The 13,158-nt window shown below is 40.5% G+C and overlaps 1 protein-coding gene across 3 annotated transcripts in view; it reads left to right on the top strand.

Annotated features, from left to right (window-relative positions):
• Window positions 1-11,762, top strand: part of RALBP1 (ralA binding protein 1) — a 34,453-nt gene extending 22,691 nt beyond the window's left edge. For all 3 annotated transcript variants that reach the window (XM_051610653.1, XM_051610654.1, XM_051610656.1), the window contains exons 3-10: window positions 3,343-3,801; window positions 5,328-5,677; window positions 7,010-7,171; window positions 7,525-7,656; window positions 8,165-8,272; window positions 9,021-9,142; window positions 9,531-9,654; window positions 9,915-11,762. In XM_051610653.1, coding sequence (XP_051466613.1) covers window positions 3,343-3,801; window positions 5,328-5,677; window positions 7,010-7,171; window positions 7,525-7,656; window positions 8,165-8,272; window positions 9,021-9,142; window positions 9,531-9,654; window positions 9,915-10,178 — 1,721 coding nt within the window. In that variant the 3' untranslated portion in view covers window positions 10,179-11,762. The remainder of the gene's footprint in view (window positions 1-3,342; window positions 3,802-5,327; window positions 5,678-7,009; window positions 7,172-7,524; window positions 7,657-8,164; window positions 8,273-9,020; window positions 9,143-9,530; window positions 9,655-9,914) is intronic.
• The last annotated feature ends 1,396 nt before the right edge of the window (window positions 11,763-13,158 follow it).

Here is a 13,158-nt window from a genome sequence, read left to right as displayed (position 1 = left end):
CTCTCCCTGAATTACTTGCCTTGCATAGGGTTCTAGTGATCTGTAACTTTCTGCTAGGTACTACCAGGTGGAAGATTCCAGTTTGTTCTCTCATCTTAAGGGATTTTGAAGGTAACTAATGGTAGCATTGCACATCAGTCTGTATAGTAATATTTGACCTAGTGATTGTTCCATATATAAAAGTGATCCATGTTTTCTTTTAGTGCACTGATTACCGATGCATGCAAATTTCCCCAGGGAGCAAAAATCAGATGTAGAGGTATAAATGACCTTAGAACTCATCAGGGATCTGGTTCACAAAATGTGTTGTGGTAGGTAGGTTTGATAAGTTTGCAGTTCTACGTAATGCAGCCTGTTGGGATAACAATAAATGCTATAGCTTGAATTTATAGCTTCTTTGTGAGAAGAAAATGAGAAGTATTCCCAAGTACGTGGGCTGATAGAGACAGTGGCCTTACTGCATGACAAAGCTTTTAAACCTCTAAGTTAGCTCTTTCCAGTGTAACACTGGATTTTTATTTTGATTTTTGAAAGGAGTTCTGATAATTTTCAGTAAGATAAGAACTATATTTGCAACATTACATTTAAAGTAACTGCAACAAAGGCATTCAATAATGCATGCTTGGGGAAGGTCTGCTGAGCAAGGAACTGGCAGGTAGTGCAGTCATTATGCTGGCAGAATTGGGGTATTTATTAAATTAGTACTGCCCAGGTTTGAGCCAGGATGAAGACACTTTTCATTTTACTGTTTGTTGTTTTTTTTTTTCCTTCAGTAGTTCTCCTGTAGGTGCAGGGAAATGGCATGTGTTAGTGATGGGAAAATGCAAACTAGTGATACTTGAAGTATTGAGGAGACAGGGAACAGAAACAGCATTTTACTAACAGTAGGTAATATTTCTCTCCATATTTAAAATTACATGATTTGTCAAGGGCTGTCAGTAATTTTCCTCTATAAATTTAGGTTGTTTAGTTTTCAATATGTTGTATCACTAGTGAAAGGAATACAGTGATTTTATTACCAGAAGTATGGTAAAGAAAATTTGACTACTCTAAGAGACATACAGAAAACCCTTCTTGGTATGGGTGGGAGATTCTCTGTGAATCTGTAATTGGTATATATTCCAAAACTTTGTTGACTTATGTTACTGAGACAAATTAAAATAGGCTGGTTTTACGTTTAACTTGCTCCTTCATGTCTTCTCACGAAGTCAAGAAATACCAGTTTCAGTAATGTGCTGTTGCTGGTGTTACATTACCCCAGATGTTGAAAAGCACCAGGGTTTGTTTTGCAACATGGGGTGTTGAAACATTAAGGCAGGTGCTCTCAGCGTTGGCAGCCTCCAAGCTTGAGTCCCCGGTGCTGACCCAGGGGACGTGCTGACGCTGTTCCTAGTCCGAGTGTGGGAAACCTATGTCAGTCGGCTGGGAGCTGTTGCAGCTGCCCAGCAGGAAAGGTTGAGGGCAGGTTGTTCTGGGACCTGGTGAAGATTTGGCTTTCTGCTTGGAAGTTACACCTGTGAACCTCATCTTAGGTGCCAGCTCCATCCTGTTAACGGTGAGGTGTTCTGCTCCTTTGCCCCGTAGCTGATGCATGGCAGCTCATTCCATATCAGAGTGAGATTTGAATCCTTAGTTCATGCACTGAAGGTTTCCTTACCCCTCTCTGGGTTCAGTTTACAAAAAGAGTGAGTGATGCTATAGCCATTCTACTGGGAGGACAAGACCTGTTTTCTGGTTGTCTTCCAGTTAACACTTGAGTTTTTATATTAAAATTCACTTGGACAGGAGCAGTGCTACAGTCTTGCTCCATCTTTTATGACAGTGCATGTTTGGTAGTCCTAGAGAAGACTCCAGGAGGGGTCAAACAATTGTAATTATTTTATGTCTTTAATACATTTCTTAGATTTATTTGAGTCTGCTTCTGCAGAGCAGCCAAGGAGGCTTCAAAATATAGACAACCGCTTGCATGTGCTGAAAAATAATGCTGAGAAACTCTGCAGTTGGATATAGCTTAGCATTGGAAGAATAGAAGACTGCATGTCTCCTGGTTCTTTTGCACAAGATACTTCACCTGTAAAAATTACAGCCTATAATCTTGTCTCTGCTGCTCTCTCATAATCTAAAGGGGGTAATTTCTCACCACCCAAAACTGTTCATTCAGGAAGAGCACTTGGCTGTGTGCTTCATCACTTGGGCAGAGACACTGCCTGTGGGCAGTGGAAGAGCCTCGAAGGATCTGCATAATGGGGGCTTCACATTGAAGCAGGAGCTTCCTGCCCACTGCCTGGAGGGACCCAGCTGGTGCAAATGGCATGTGAAATGTCTTTCTTGGCCAGATTTCAGGCTTCCTTTTCTTGTATGGGGTACTGCGCATGTAAAATGACAATTAATTGACTTGGAAGTTGTGTTGGTTTGTATGTTTTTGGGTTTGGTTGTGGGTTGGGTTTTTTTTGAGTTGGTTGGCTGTTTTTTTCTGCAATCCACCTTTAAAGGTTTGCTTGATCTTGCCTGAAGGATAGGCAGGGCTGACTGCAGAGGCGTAGGTAGTAATAGCTCGGGTGCACGTTTTAGACAGCACTCAGTGTTTTGCTGCTGAAACAGTGCACTCCACCCAGGGACTTGTTTGAAGCTCTCACATAGACTTTTTAAGGCAAATACACAACTTCACTGAAAGGTATTGAGGTATTGTGCTACTGTTATTGGAGTAGTTTTATTTGTCTTGTGGGAAAAGAAGTGTGCTTCAGATGGGTTGGTTGTTTTGTGGTTTTTTTACTTTTTTGGTATTTTATTTGAGACTGCAACTTCATTAATTTTATACTTATCTTAACATTCATAATATTCTGGAAAGTGATGGGGGAGTTAAGTGGCTGATGTTTAGTTTGTTCTTAATAGAAGTTTTTAATAGAAGACAAATACTTACATGTTTGTAGTAGATGATCCTTAACAGCAACTCTTATACTGTTGATTACAGGAACATAGAGAAGTTGCCAGACAGTTGTTTTTATTTTCATTTCCTTGACTATTAGATGGGAAACTAGCCCATAAGATGGACATTGCCATTATGAGTAAGTATATAACGTATTAACTGTTTAGATTGTTCAGGAGCTGTGTGGCTTATCTTTGATGTGATTATGCAACCTTCATCTATCTAATCCTTGTCCACTTAATTGCGTAACAACTAAAGAAAACCTTCTGAAGAGTCAAGCAGGCACTCTGTCTTAATTCATGTTGGTTCTTCTCTCTCCTCCTTACATATTACTTATTGCTCTCTCCCTGTGGTAGTATCTAGAAACTGAACAGACTCACAGCTGTCCTCTTGCCTTCTCCTCCTTTGCCCAACAGCGGAAGGTTACGCTGCGTTTCAAGAGGACAGTTCCGGTGATGAAGCTGAAAGTCCTTCCAAGTTGAAGAGGTCCAAGGGAATACATGTCTTCAAGAAACCCAGCTTTTCCAAAAAAAAGGAGAAGGATTTTAAAATAAAAGAGAAACCCAAAGATGAAAAACACAAGGAAGAGAAACATAAGGAAGAGAAACATAAGGAGAAGAAGTCAAAAGACTTAACTGCAGCAGATGTTGTGAAACAGTGGAAAGAGAAGAAGAAAAAGAAAAAGCCAATTCAGGAGACAGAGATACCTCAAGTGGATGTTCCAAGTCATAGACCCGTGTTTGGTATTCCTTTGTCTGATGCAGTAGATAGGACCATGATGTATGATGGCATCCGCCTGCCAGCAGTTTTCCGTGAATGTATAGATTACGTAGAGAAGTATGGCATGAAATGTGAAGGCATCTACAGAGTTTCAGGTACTCTTCTGTGACAGGGTGGTCCTGATTAATTAAATGTGTTAGTATGGCCAGCCTGTATTTTTTTACTTCTGCATTAGAAATACAGTGCTAGCTGTATTTGTTACTTAAGCTTCTTCCAGTTACTTCCATTGCATGTTTGTTTTTTTTTTCTTTAAAATGTGTATTCTTTGAGCAAATACATTAATAAGCAGAAAACAGAAGTTTCGCTACTTAAGCTTAGCAACAGCAGGTTAATTAACCACGGTAGTTGTGTAACACCAGCTTACATAAGTGAAGCATCAGTTGTAGCCCCTTTATTTGTGAACTGCACCTGCAATATAATTTGTGTAAGTACTTCTGTGGGCATGTTTAAGGGAGCAAGAACAAGTGAGATGAGGAATTTAGGGAAAGCATCTGAAACAAGTTGCCTAGCACTATAAAACAGTAATCATACTGTTTCAAAGGCTTCACTGAAGCTGTCTTCATGCTGTCAGTCTGCATGGTATTGGGTAGGCATTTGTAAATCCTGCAGCAGCTTAAGCAGTTTCTTTGTCTTGCCTATTGAAACATTCTGGTTGCATTTTTTTTTCCAAGACATGATGTGTTGGGAATTTTCACAAAAGCAGGTGTATGTTTTCCATAAACTATTCTTGGTGTAAGTTCTAGGTGTTCTACAGTGCAATAGCACCCTCTTGTGTGTGTTAAGATTGTTAAGAGCACTCAGAGAGACAATTGCATTGGTTTAACAATCTGCCAGCCTTTGTGATGACTAACCTGGACATGAAACTGAGCATATTTTGCTTGGCATGAACCATGGGCTGAGTGCACCCAGGGTTGCTTTACTGTGCATGAGCCAAGCCATGGCAGTGCATTAAGTCAGTGTAACTGAGAGGTGTTTGAGCTTGAAGAATGAAATTTCCCTGAGTTTGGGAAGATGGGAACGTCACCGAGTTATAAAATCACCATACAGAAAAGCTTGGCTGAGTTGATTAATTACATGAACACACTTCTATTCATGCAGTGTGTCAAATCAAGAATCCTGTGTGAGATTTCTCCACTGAGGAGGGCCAGCTGGAAATCTGGAAACTAAAAAATGTGGGGTTTGTTTGGACAGAGGAAAGCTGTTATAGGTAGAACTTGTTGCACAGTATTTCAGCTGATAACATATTTGCTGCTTGGCTTAGGGCTGAACAGCCTGAAAGGCTCAGAATGCAAATACACAATTGATCTTAGGTTCCCCTACCCTTCCTCACCTTATTTCATGTTCCTTGATGAAAGGGAATGCTGGCGCCAGGTCTGATTCAGAACTTCAGCAGTGCTGTGTTTTCGCTTCATAGTAGTAGTCAGTGCTCTTAGAAGCACTGATCACGTAATTTTTGAGTCATGATTTTAACTTTCTTACATGTGGAGATCCTTTGAAAGGTGTTCCTCAAATTAGCTTAAATTGTAAGGAGAGGTGAAATAAATTAATCTAAGAAAAGTTTTAACTATTATAGATGTACAGTTGAAGATTTCTCTTTAATTCTTGGTCTAAATATTTTAAGGAATAAAATCGAAAGTTGATGAGCTAAAAGCAGCCTACGATCGAGAAGAATCTCCCAACCTGGAAGAATATGAGCCCAATACAGTAGCCAGCTTGCTGAAACAGTACCTACGAGAACTGCCTGAAAATTTGCTTACCAAAGAGCTCATGCCCCGCTTTGAAGATGCTTGTGGAAAGAGCACAGAAGCTGAGAAAGTGCAGGAGTGCCAGAGGTTGCTGAAAGAGCTGCCAGAGTGTAACCATCTCCTAATTTCTTGGCTGATTGTGCATATGGACCATGTTATTGCAAAGGAACTGGAAACAAAAATGAACATCCAGAATATTTCTATAGTGCTCAGTCCTACTGTCCAGGTATGTGCACCACACAGCAAGTCTTGGAGCAGAGCTTCAGCCCAAGAAAGACTTTTTTGTAGGAATTCTCTTGCAGGCAGGAATCGTGTGTTGTCTGATACAGTTAAGTTCAAGTGCAGCTTCTCTTTATACTTTGGGAACCCTAAAATGCTGGGAGAGAGAGAACAAAATATTTTCTAAATGTAAGCTTGCATGCTATGGGTCTGATATTTGGGTTATTATTATGAGAATATTACAAAGACCCCTCTCAGTGCTTTAATTCTGAACTGATCTAATTGTGAAGTAATTTAATTCACCCGGTAATTCAGTATTTAATTCACCTAGTAATTCATGCAGATACACAATTTTTGTGGGCTTGTGATTCAGTGATTTTAGTGAAGGCTGTATTGTTGCTTAATTTTAATATCAAGCTAGTGAACACTGTCCTGCAAAGAGATGTTCCTGGTGCAGTCATGACTTGAGGATAATGGCTTTGGTGTCTGCAGTCAAATGGCTGGGCAAAAACAACTGACTTAGTTTTCCAGTAAGATTTTGTGGTTTCTGGATTAATTAATGCCTTAATAAACATTTTGGCAATATGTAATTTAAATACAGCTCAGAATTAGTCCTGTGCATAATGGAAACATGGCATCATTGGGTGTGGGACTTCTAGAAGAAAACCCACACTTTAGAACTGCTTGGCTTTATAATGAAGTCTTGGTGGAGGCCCAGTAGCAAAAGGGCTGGGTGTTCTCTTCTGTTTGGCTGTTCCAGACACATTCTAACAAAAGAAGTAACAATGTAAAACAATACAGGCCAAATCATGTTTTGTGAAGTAGATTTTTAGCAATTAAAATGCAGGTGGTGACAAAACTCCAATCTTTCTTTCAGGATAAACTTTTGAATTTTAAGGGAAGATAAAATATAAAAACAAATACTTGCTTCTGTCTCATGTCGAAACAAGGAATGCAGTAGCAGCTTCTTTCAAACTACTGTTTCTACTGTATTAAATTGTGACAGAGAAGTTGTAGAAAATATTTACAGTTTGGGGGAGGAGAGGGAAAGTAGTTGCCTATTGCTGGCACTACCTTTACATGAGTAAAAAGAAAGATATAATACATTTCTGTGTCCACCAGAGATGGAAATAGTTGTGGTGCATTAAGGCCTGTGAAAATTTTGAGTTTGGCATGAAAATGCCTTGGATACACAGGTGAGAGAGACTGCGAAGTGGTTCCTTGAGGTCAGCACTGGGTCGTTTAATTGCCGTTTTTAATCCAGAATTGAGTCTCTTTGGACAAACACAACTAGGACTCACAGAAAGGCATAGTAAAGGCTGTGCTGGTTTTTTTGCAGATCAGCAACCGTGTCCTGTATGTATTTTTTACACATGTTCAAGAGTTCTTTGGGAATGTGACCCTAAAGCAGGTGACAAAACCTCTTCGTTGGTCAAATATGGCAACAATGCCAGCACTTCCAGAAACACAAGAAAGCATCAAAGAAGAAATCAGGCGGCAGGTTGGCAATTACTTTAGTGTTTTTCTGTTTTTCTGTGCCCTGGCTTTTATACATTCGGTCGTAAATTCTCATAAGCTTGTAACGCACTCTTTTAGTATATGACAAGAGTTCAATACTCCTATCATGTGAGGAAGGTTAGGAAAACATGTTAAGAGTGTGGTCCCTTTAATATTGTTCTTCAACTAGTTCTAGATCATGCCTGGAGTGTATGTTAACACATGTTGTTGGTCAACATGTCAGGCTTTGAAAAGCAGAACTCTAGGCCTGTTGCTATGAAGCCAAAAATATTTTTCTTTTCAGTCTGTTCCGCTAAGATATCTTAAAGACTCTAATTTCTTTGCCAATATTTCCAGGAGTTCCTACTGAACTGTTTACACAGAGACTTGCAGGCAGGGATAAAAGACTTATCCAAAGAAGAAAGACTCTGGGAGGTGCAAAGAATTTTAACGGCTCTTAAGAGGAAACTAAGAGAAGCTAAGAGACAGGTGGGTAACTTTTCTACTTGTTGGCCAGACATCTAAATCATGGCTCTCTAATCAGTGACAATGTAGAGGCACCCAGGTAGGTCAAACCACTCTTCATCTTCTCATTGCAGATTTTTTTCATCTTAGCTGTGCATGGCTTGACAAGCAATTGCATTTTCTGATTAGCTTGCTTGCCCCAGGGACAGCAAGAGCTTCACAGTCCTTCACAGCTGTTACAGAAAAAAAGAAATTATTATTAAAAACTTAGTGTTTGATGTAGCCTGTAACTCATTCTATGTTTAAAACAGTGTGTCCTGGAGTACCAAGAGGAATTACTGGAAAACTGAAGGTTAACAAACTTCAGAAGATTTTTGTTGTTTTGTTTAAACTGTCATGAGTCTCACATAACATTTTCTTGCTGAAAACATGATTCTAGATTCTGAAAATAATAGGCTTAAAAAAATCTCTTACAGTAAATAGAGTGACTGGGAAAGCTGTCCTTTTAGAAGTTGTTCTCTTTCTCTGGCAGGAGTGTGAAACAAAAATTGCACAAGAAATTGCTAGCCTTTCAAAGGAGGATGTCTCCAAAGAAGAAATGAATGAGAACGAAGAAGTTATAAATATTCTGCTGGCTCAGGTAGATGGCAGGCACTTACCTGTTTGTCTGCTGATACTTTCTTGTTCCATATCTTTCAGAAATATTAAACACTCTTTTGTTGCTTCCAATGCAATGGGGAAATTGAAGGCTTAAAGGGGTCTCTATTAAAATCCAAGACTTTAATGGCAAATAAAACAGGGAAGGAATGCTGACTGCAAGAGTGAACCCAAAGCTGAGTAACCCTTGTTCACAGCAGAAAGGAGACACTGGGCAGCAAAATAAAGGTAGCCTTTCTGGTTACTTAGAAAGCACTTATAAATCTAACAGTTTTTAATACCATTAACTGTTTTATTGCTGATCAAAGGAAGTAAGGCAACTATTTTGGCTTTTTTCCTTTCCTTTGCTTCCCTCAGTAGCTTGATCTCTCCACTGCACTTTCCTCCTTATATTTACCTTCAAAGACATATTTTATAATTCCATTTTTGGAGTTATTTTACTGGTTAGCCAGATCTTTCCCCTGTGATTTAAGGGAATAGTCAGCCAAATATGCCAGAATTTGGTGTCATCTCCACAATTATTCAGTACAGCAATCGTCTTGAGGATTCCAAACAGACATTGTTGGTTTTGAACTACATTTGCTTTGAGGTCTTTGATGAATCGGAGTTCAAAGCAGGCATCCTTACCACTTGGATGAATGTATTTCAGAGAACAGCATCATCTTATATTTTTCATATGTTCCTATAGAAAATGAAGTCAGGGCTTGAAGTGAACTAACTGATCATTGCAGGAGAACGAGATTTTAACAGAACAAGAAGAGCTGCTGGCCATGGAGCAGTTTCTGAGGAGACAGATTGCCTCAGAGAAGGAAGAAATAGATCGGCTCCGAGCAGAAATAGCTGAAATACAAAGGTAAAAGGGACACTGCCTACACCAGGGCCCCTGGCAGGCGAGCCCCCTCTGATTCACAGTACATACATGCTCTTCTGAAATAATACTGTAAACTACACGTAAAAGTTCACATTTGAAATCTGCCTCTTTTTATTGAAATGTCAGCAGCTTTGGGCCTTTCAGGATGTTTTCTGTTTGTATGATAATGGAATTAGGGCCTAAAGGACCCTGTGCACTAAAAAAATCCCCCTAGGAAAGGATATGTTTGTTAGATTCAACTTTGAAAGGAAATTACTGATTTTGTTCTTAAAACAGTTTCAGATTGCTCAGTGGATGTAAGTAACTTGTTGATGCTGCTCGAGCTGTAGCAGACTGGGGTGTTTAAACTGATTTGTCCTTGCTCTTTCAGTCGCCAGCAGCATGGCCGAAGTGAAACTGAGGAATACTCTTCTGAGAGTGAAAGTGAGAGTGAAGATGAGGAGGAACTGCAGGTCATCCTGGAAGATTTGCAGAGGCAGAATGAGGAACTGGAGGTAAGATTTCAGTTCTAATATTAGTTGGTACTTTGCTCCTTGGTGGTGACTTGATTTAGTCTGTGCAGAGATGTTTGCATATGTGCAAAGGGGTATTTTGCATCAGTTTTTGCCCAGGCGTGAAACCCACGTGCTCTGTTTGCCATCACTGTTGTGTCTGGGTTACCAGCAAAGCCTGGCTGTGCAGTGCTGACTGCCCCCCTCACTGCAGTGCTGCTTTGTCAGAAGGAGCCCTGATGTTTATTTTCCTTCCTTAAAAGATAAAGAACAATCACCTGAACCAAGCGATTCACGAGGAGCGAGAGGCCATCATAGAGCTGCGAGTGCAGCTCCGGCTGCTGCAGCGGGCAAAGTCAGAGCAGCAGGTGCAGGAAGAAGAGGAGCCAGAAAAACGTGGGAATGTTTCTCAGCAGCAAAGAGACAGTGTCCTGGAGACAAAAGCAGCCAAAGAGCAGCCAAAAGCAAGCAAGGAGCAGCAAGTCAAGCCATCGCCAAGTAAAGACAGGAAAGAAACTCCAATTTGATCTGGCTCCTTGGATTTGCAGAAAAACAACTGAACTGTGCAAATTACTGTAATTTGAGTCAAGCTGCACAAATTATCGCTGGCTGTGTACATTCTGTAAAGAAACTTTTCTTTTAAGCCCTGGAGACTTTTGTCTCTAATACTTGTGGCTTCTGCTCATCAGACTCAGGTGAGTTTGGAGAGGCCAGAAGAGTTTTCCAGTTAGTATCAGAGTATTTCAAGACTGGTTTCCTTCAGGTGATTTAAAATAATTCAATAACAGTTTTATTTTAGACCAAAATCATTATTTACATTCATTGGAGCAGAATCGGAAGGTCTCATTTTCAGTAAATAAAAAGAAACGCACCCACACTTACTAATGATTTGCCTTGTGAATCTGTTCATCCTCATTCACCATTATTTCTGCTTATTAACCTTGCCACTTGTGCTTGTGCCTTTGATACCTTTCTGATGCAGATTATATACAAGGGAGCTTTAAATTTACTCTGGGTTGGCTGAGAAGGTGGGAGACTGCCAGGTATCATGTTGACCTAACATGCCCTTAAGCTTCATTTTTGTTCTGAGATGTACTGAATAAATGTAAAAACCTGAGATGTTATTTATGTCCCTGTATGATGGAAATGTTCATCAAGAGCTGTTTATATCCTTTAGTGATTTAGGTAACCCACTTGCTCATTGGTAGCTCACCTTCATCTTACCTAAGACAGGCTTTCACACTGCTGCCATATAGCCAAGAGCTTTTTCTTCAGCCATTTCAAATGTTCCAGTCCTTTGGAGAAAGCCACTGATGAATGCTTTAGGCAGGGATGGGGATGGGTTATATCACTTAAGACAGTTCTGCCTGACCAAGCAATATCGCATTTCCCCTCTGCAGAAATGCAAGTCACACATGCTTTCCAAGTAAGGTGAAGAGAGAGGCCGGGGGGGGGGGGCACTGGGGGTTCAGCAATAGCCTCTTTTCTTGTTTTTTTTTTTAAAAAACAACCCAAACCAACAAAACACCCCCTACCTGCGACTTGCTTTTGGTTTAGCTGTTTTACTGCTTGTACCCCTCAGAAGCCTCCAGCCCCCCTGGCACTTAAGGGCCATTTAATGTTTCAGGCAGATACACTCACAAGCCTCATCCATCAGTTCCTTTATTGACAGCAAACTCCACAGCGTGCATATAGCCTAGCTTATTTTTTAATCTGGATATTTATTTTCAGCACCTGTTGGACTTGGTTGTGTTCTTTATCTATTGCACTGTTGTGAATCATTGGCCATTATTTGATTTTGTACAAATAATGCTTTGATATGTTATAGAAAACAGCATAGTATTTTTTTAAAATTTGGAAAAAAGTTTATAAACAGAAAATGTGGTCAGATGACAAATGTAAACTAAAGCATTCTCCCTTGCCTTCGTTACATACATTTTATATTTGCTGGCAATATTTAAACCTTTTTTGTTTGTTTAATTCACACTAATTCCTATTGAATTGTCATGGATTTTTCTAATGTTCTTCAGACAAATCTCTTAATATCGGTTAACTTTTATTTTGTTAGGATTGTATTTATCAAGCAAATAAATTCAACAGCCATTTGAAAATAGTTTCTAATTTATTTACGTCATAATGTAGATCCTCTGTGGTAGCCACCTGCATGTGAGAAGTGCATATGAAAAATGAAACCAGGCTCTCTAAAGAGCTCTCTTCTGAAAGAACATTGTCTACAATCATATAGGACAGAAAGCTTCCATAACCCAGCTGACGATTAAGCTTAATTTAATCAAATGAAACATGTAGGACAAGGGGTAATGGTTTTAAACTGAAAGAGGGTAGATTTACGTTAGACATCAGGAAGAAATTCTTCACCATGAGGGTAGTGAGGCAGTGGAATAGGTTGCCCAGGGAGGTTGTGGAAGCCCAGTCCCTGGAGGTGTTAAAGGGCAGGCTGGATGAGGCTTGTGCAGCCTGGTCTAGGGTGAGCTGTCCCTGCTCATAGCAGGGAGGTTGGAACCTGATGATCTTTAAGATCCCTTCCAACCTTGACCATTCTATGATTCTAAGTTAAGACTTTGTTTCTATCACTACTAGCTATTTCAGCTGCGAAGGTAAAATCCATCCTCTTTATTCACATAATTACATCCAACACACAAGCACTGTTCTTTCTCCTGCAGCGCACTTCAACTGTGTTGTCACTGAAATGGTAGTGGAACTGCTGCTCCTGCAGTAACACAACTGTAACCAAAAATTTAGTTTCAAAACACCTGAAGGCTGTTTCTTTGAAATTTTCCTTCATGTTCTTTCAAGTGATATGTCCAATGATAAACAGTTACTGATACAACTCCTGCAGTTAGAATCATGAGTCTGAGTCAATGCTGGCCAAATCAAACACACATGGAGTGCAGTGAGGCCTGATAGTCCCAGGGAGGCCCCAGGGGCAGGCAGCTCAGGCAGCCACCACCTCAGCCCTGGGCAAAAAAAATGCCTTGCAAGAGCAGCTGGGGAGGCCTCAGCTTCTCGCCCTGCCACTGCCCAGAGGCAGCAGTGTTTCCTGGCCCAATAACCACAAAAGGGTCTGGCAGCCCCGCAAGTCCAGTAGCAGCCATGCCCCCCCAACAGCAGCACTTGAAGTGCTTGTGGTGGAAAGAAACCACACTAGCTGTAGTGATTTCAGAGCCTGCCTGCAGCAGCTGCAAATAATTTGCCAGTTGCAAATAAAAAGCCAAAACCAATCTCAAAGAAAGAGGAGAAGAATCACAATGCAATAATCTGAGTGCGTCAGTTTATAAGCTGCCTTATCCGTCCCCAGGGCCCTACAATGCAATCTAAGCACGCAGCCGATGGCCACCCATGGTACCAACAACCCCTGCACAGCAGCCACCTTTGTGAAGTCCACGTGTATCTTGAATCACCTATAACCTAAAGCAAAATGGACAAAATAAGACCCTTTCCAACAATGCACACCTTGTATGTGCTGAGTGCAGCAGCTGAACCTCTGGG

This window comes from Apus apus, chromosome 2 (genome assembly GCF_020740795.1).
Source record: "Apus apus isolate bApuApu2 chromosome 2, bApuApu2.pri.cur, whole genome shotgun sequence".
Classification (NCBI taxonomy): Eukaryota; Metazoa; Chordata; class Aves; order Apodiformes; family Apodidae; genus Apus; species Apus apus.
Note: the sequence above shows the minus strand (reverse complement) of the source record. Positions and strands in the feature narration are given on the sequence as shown.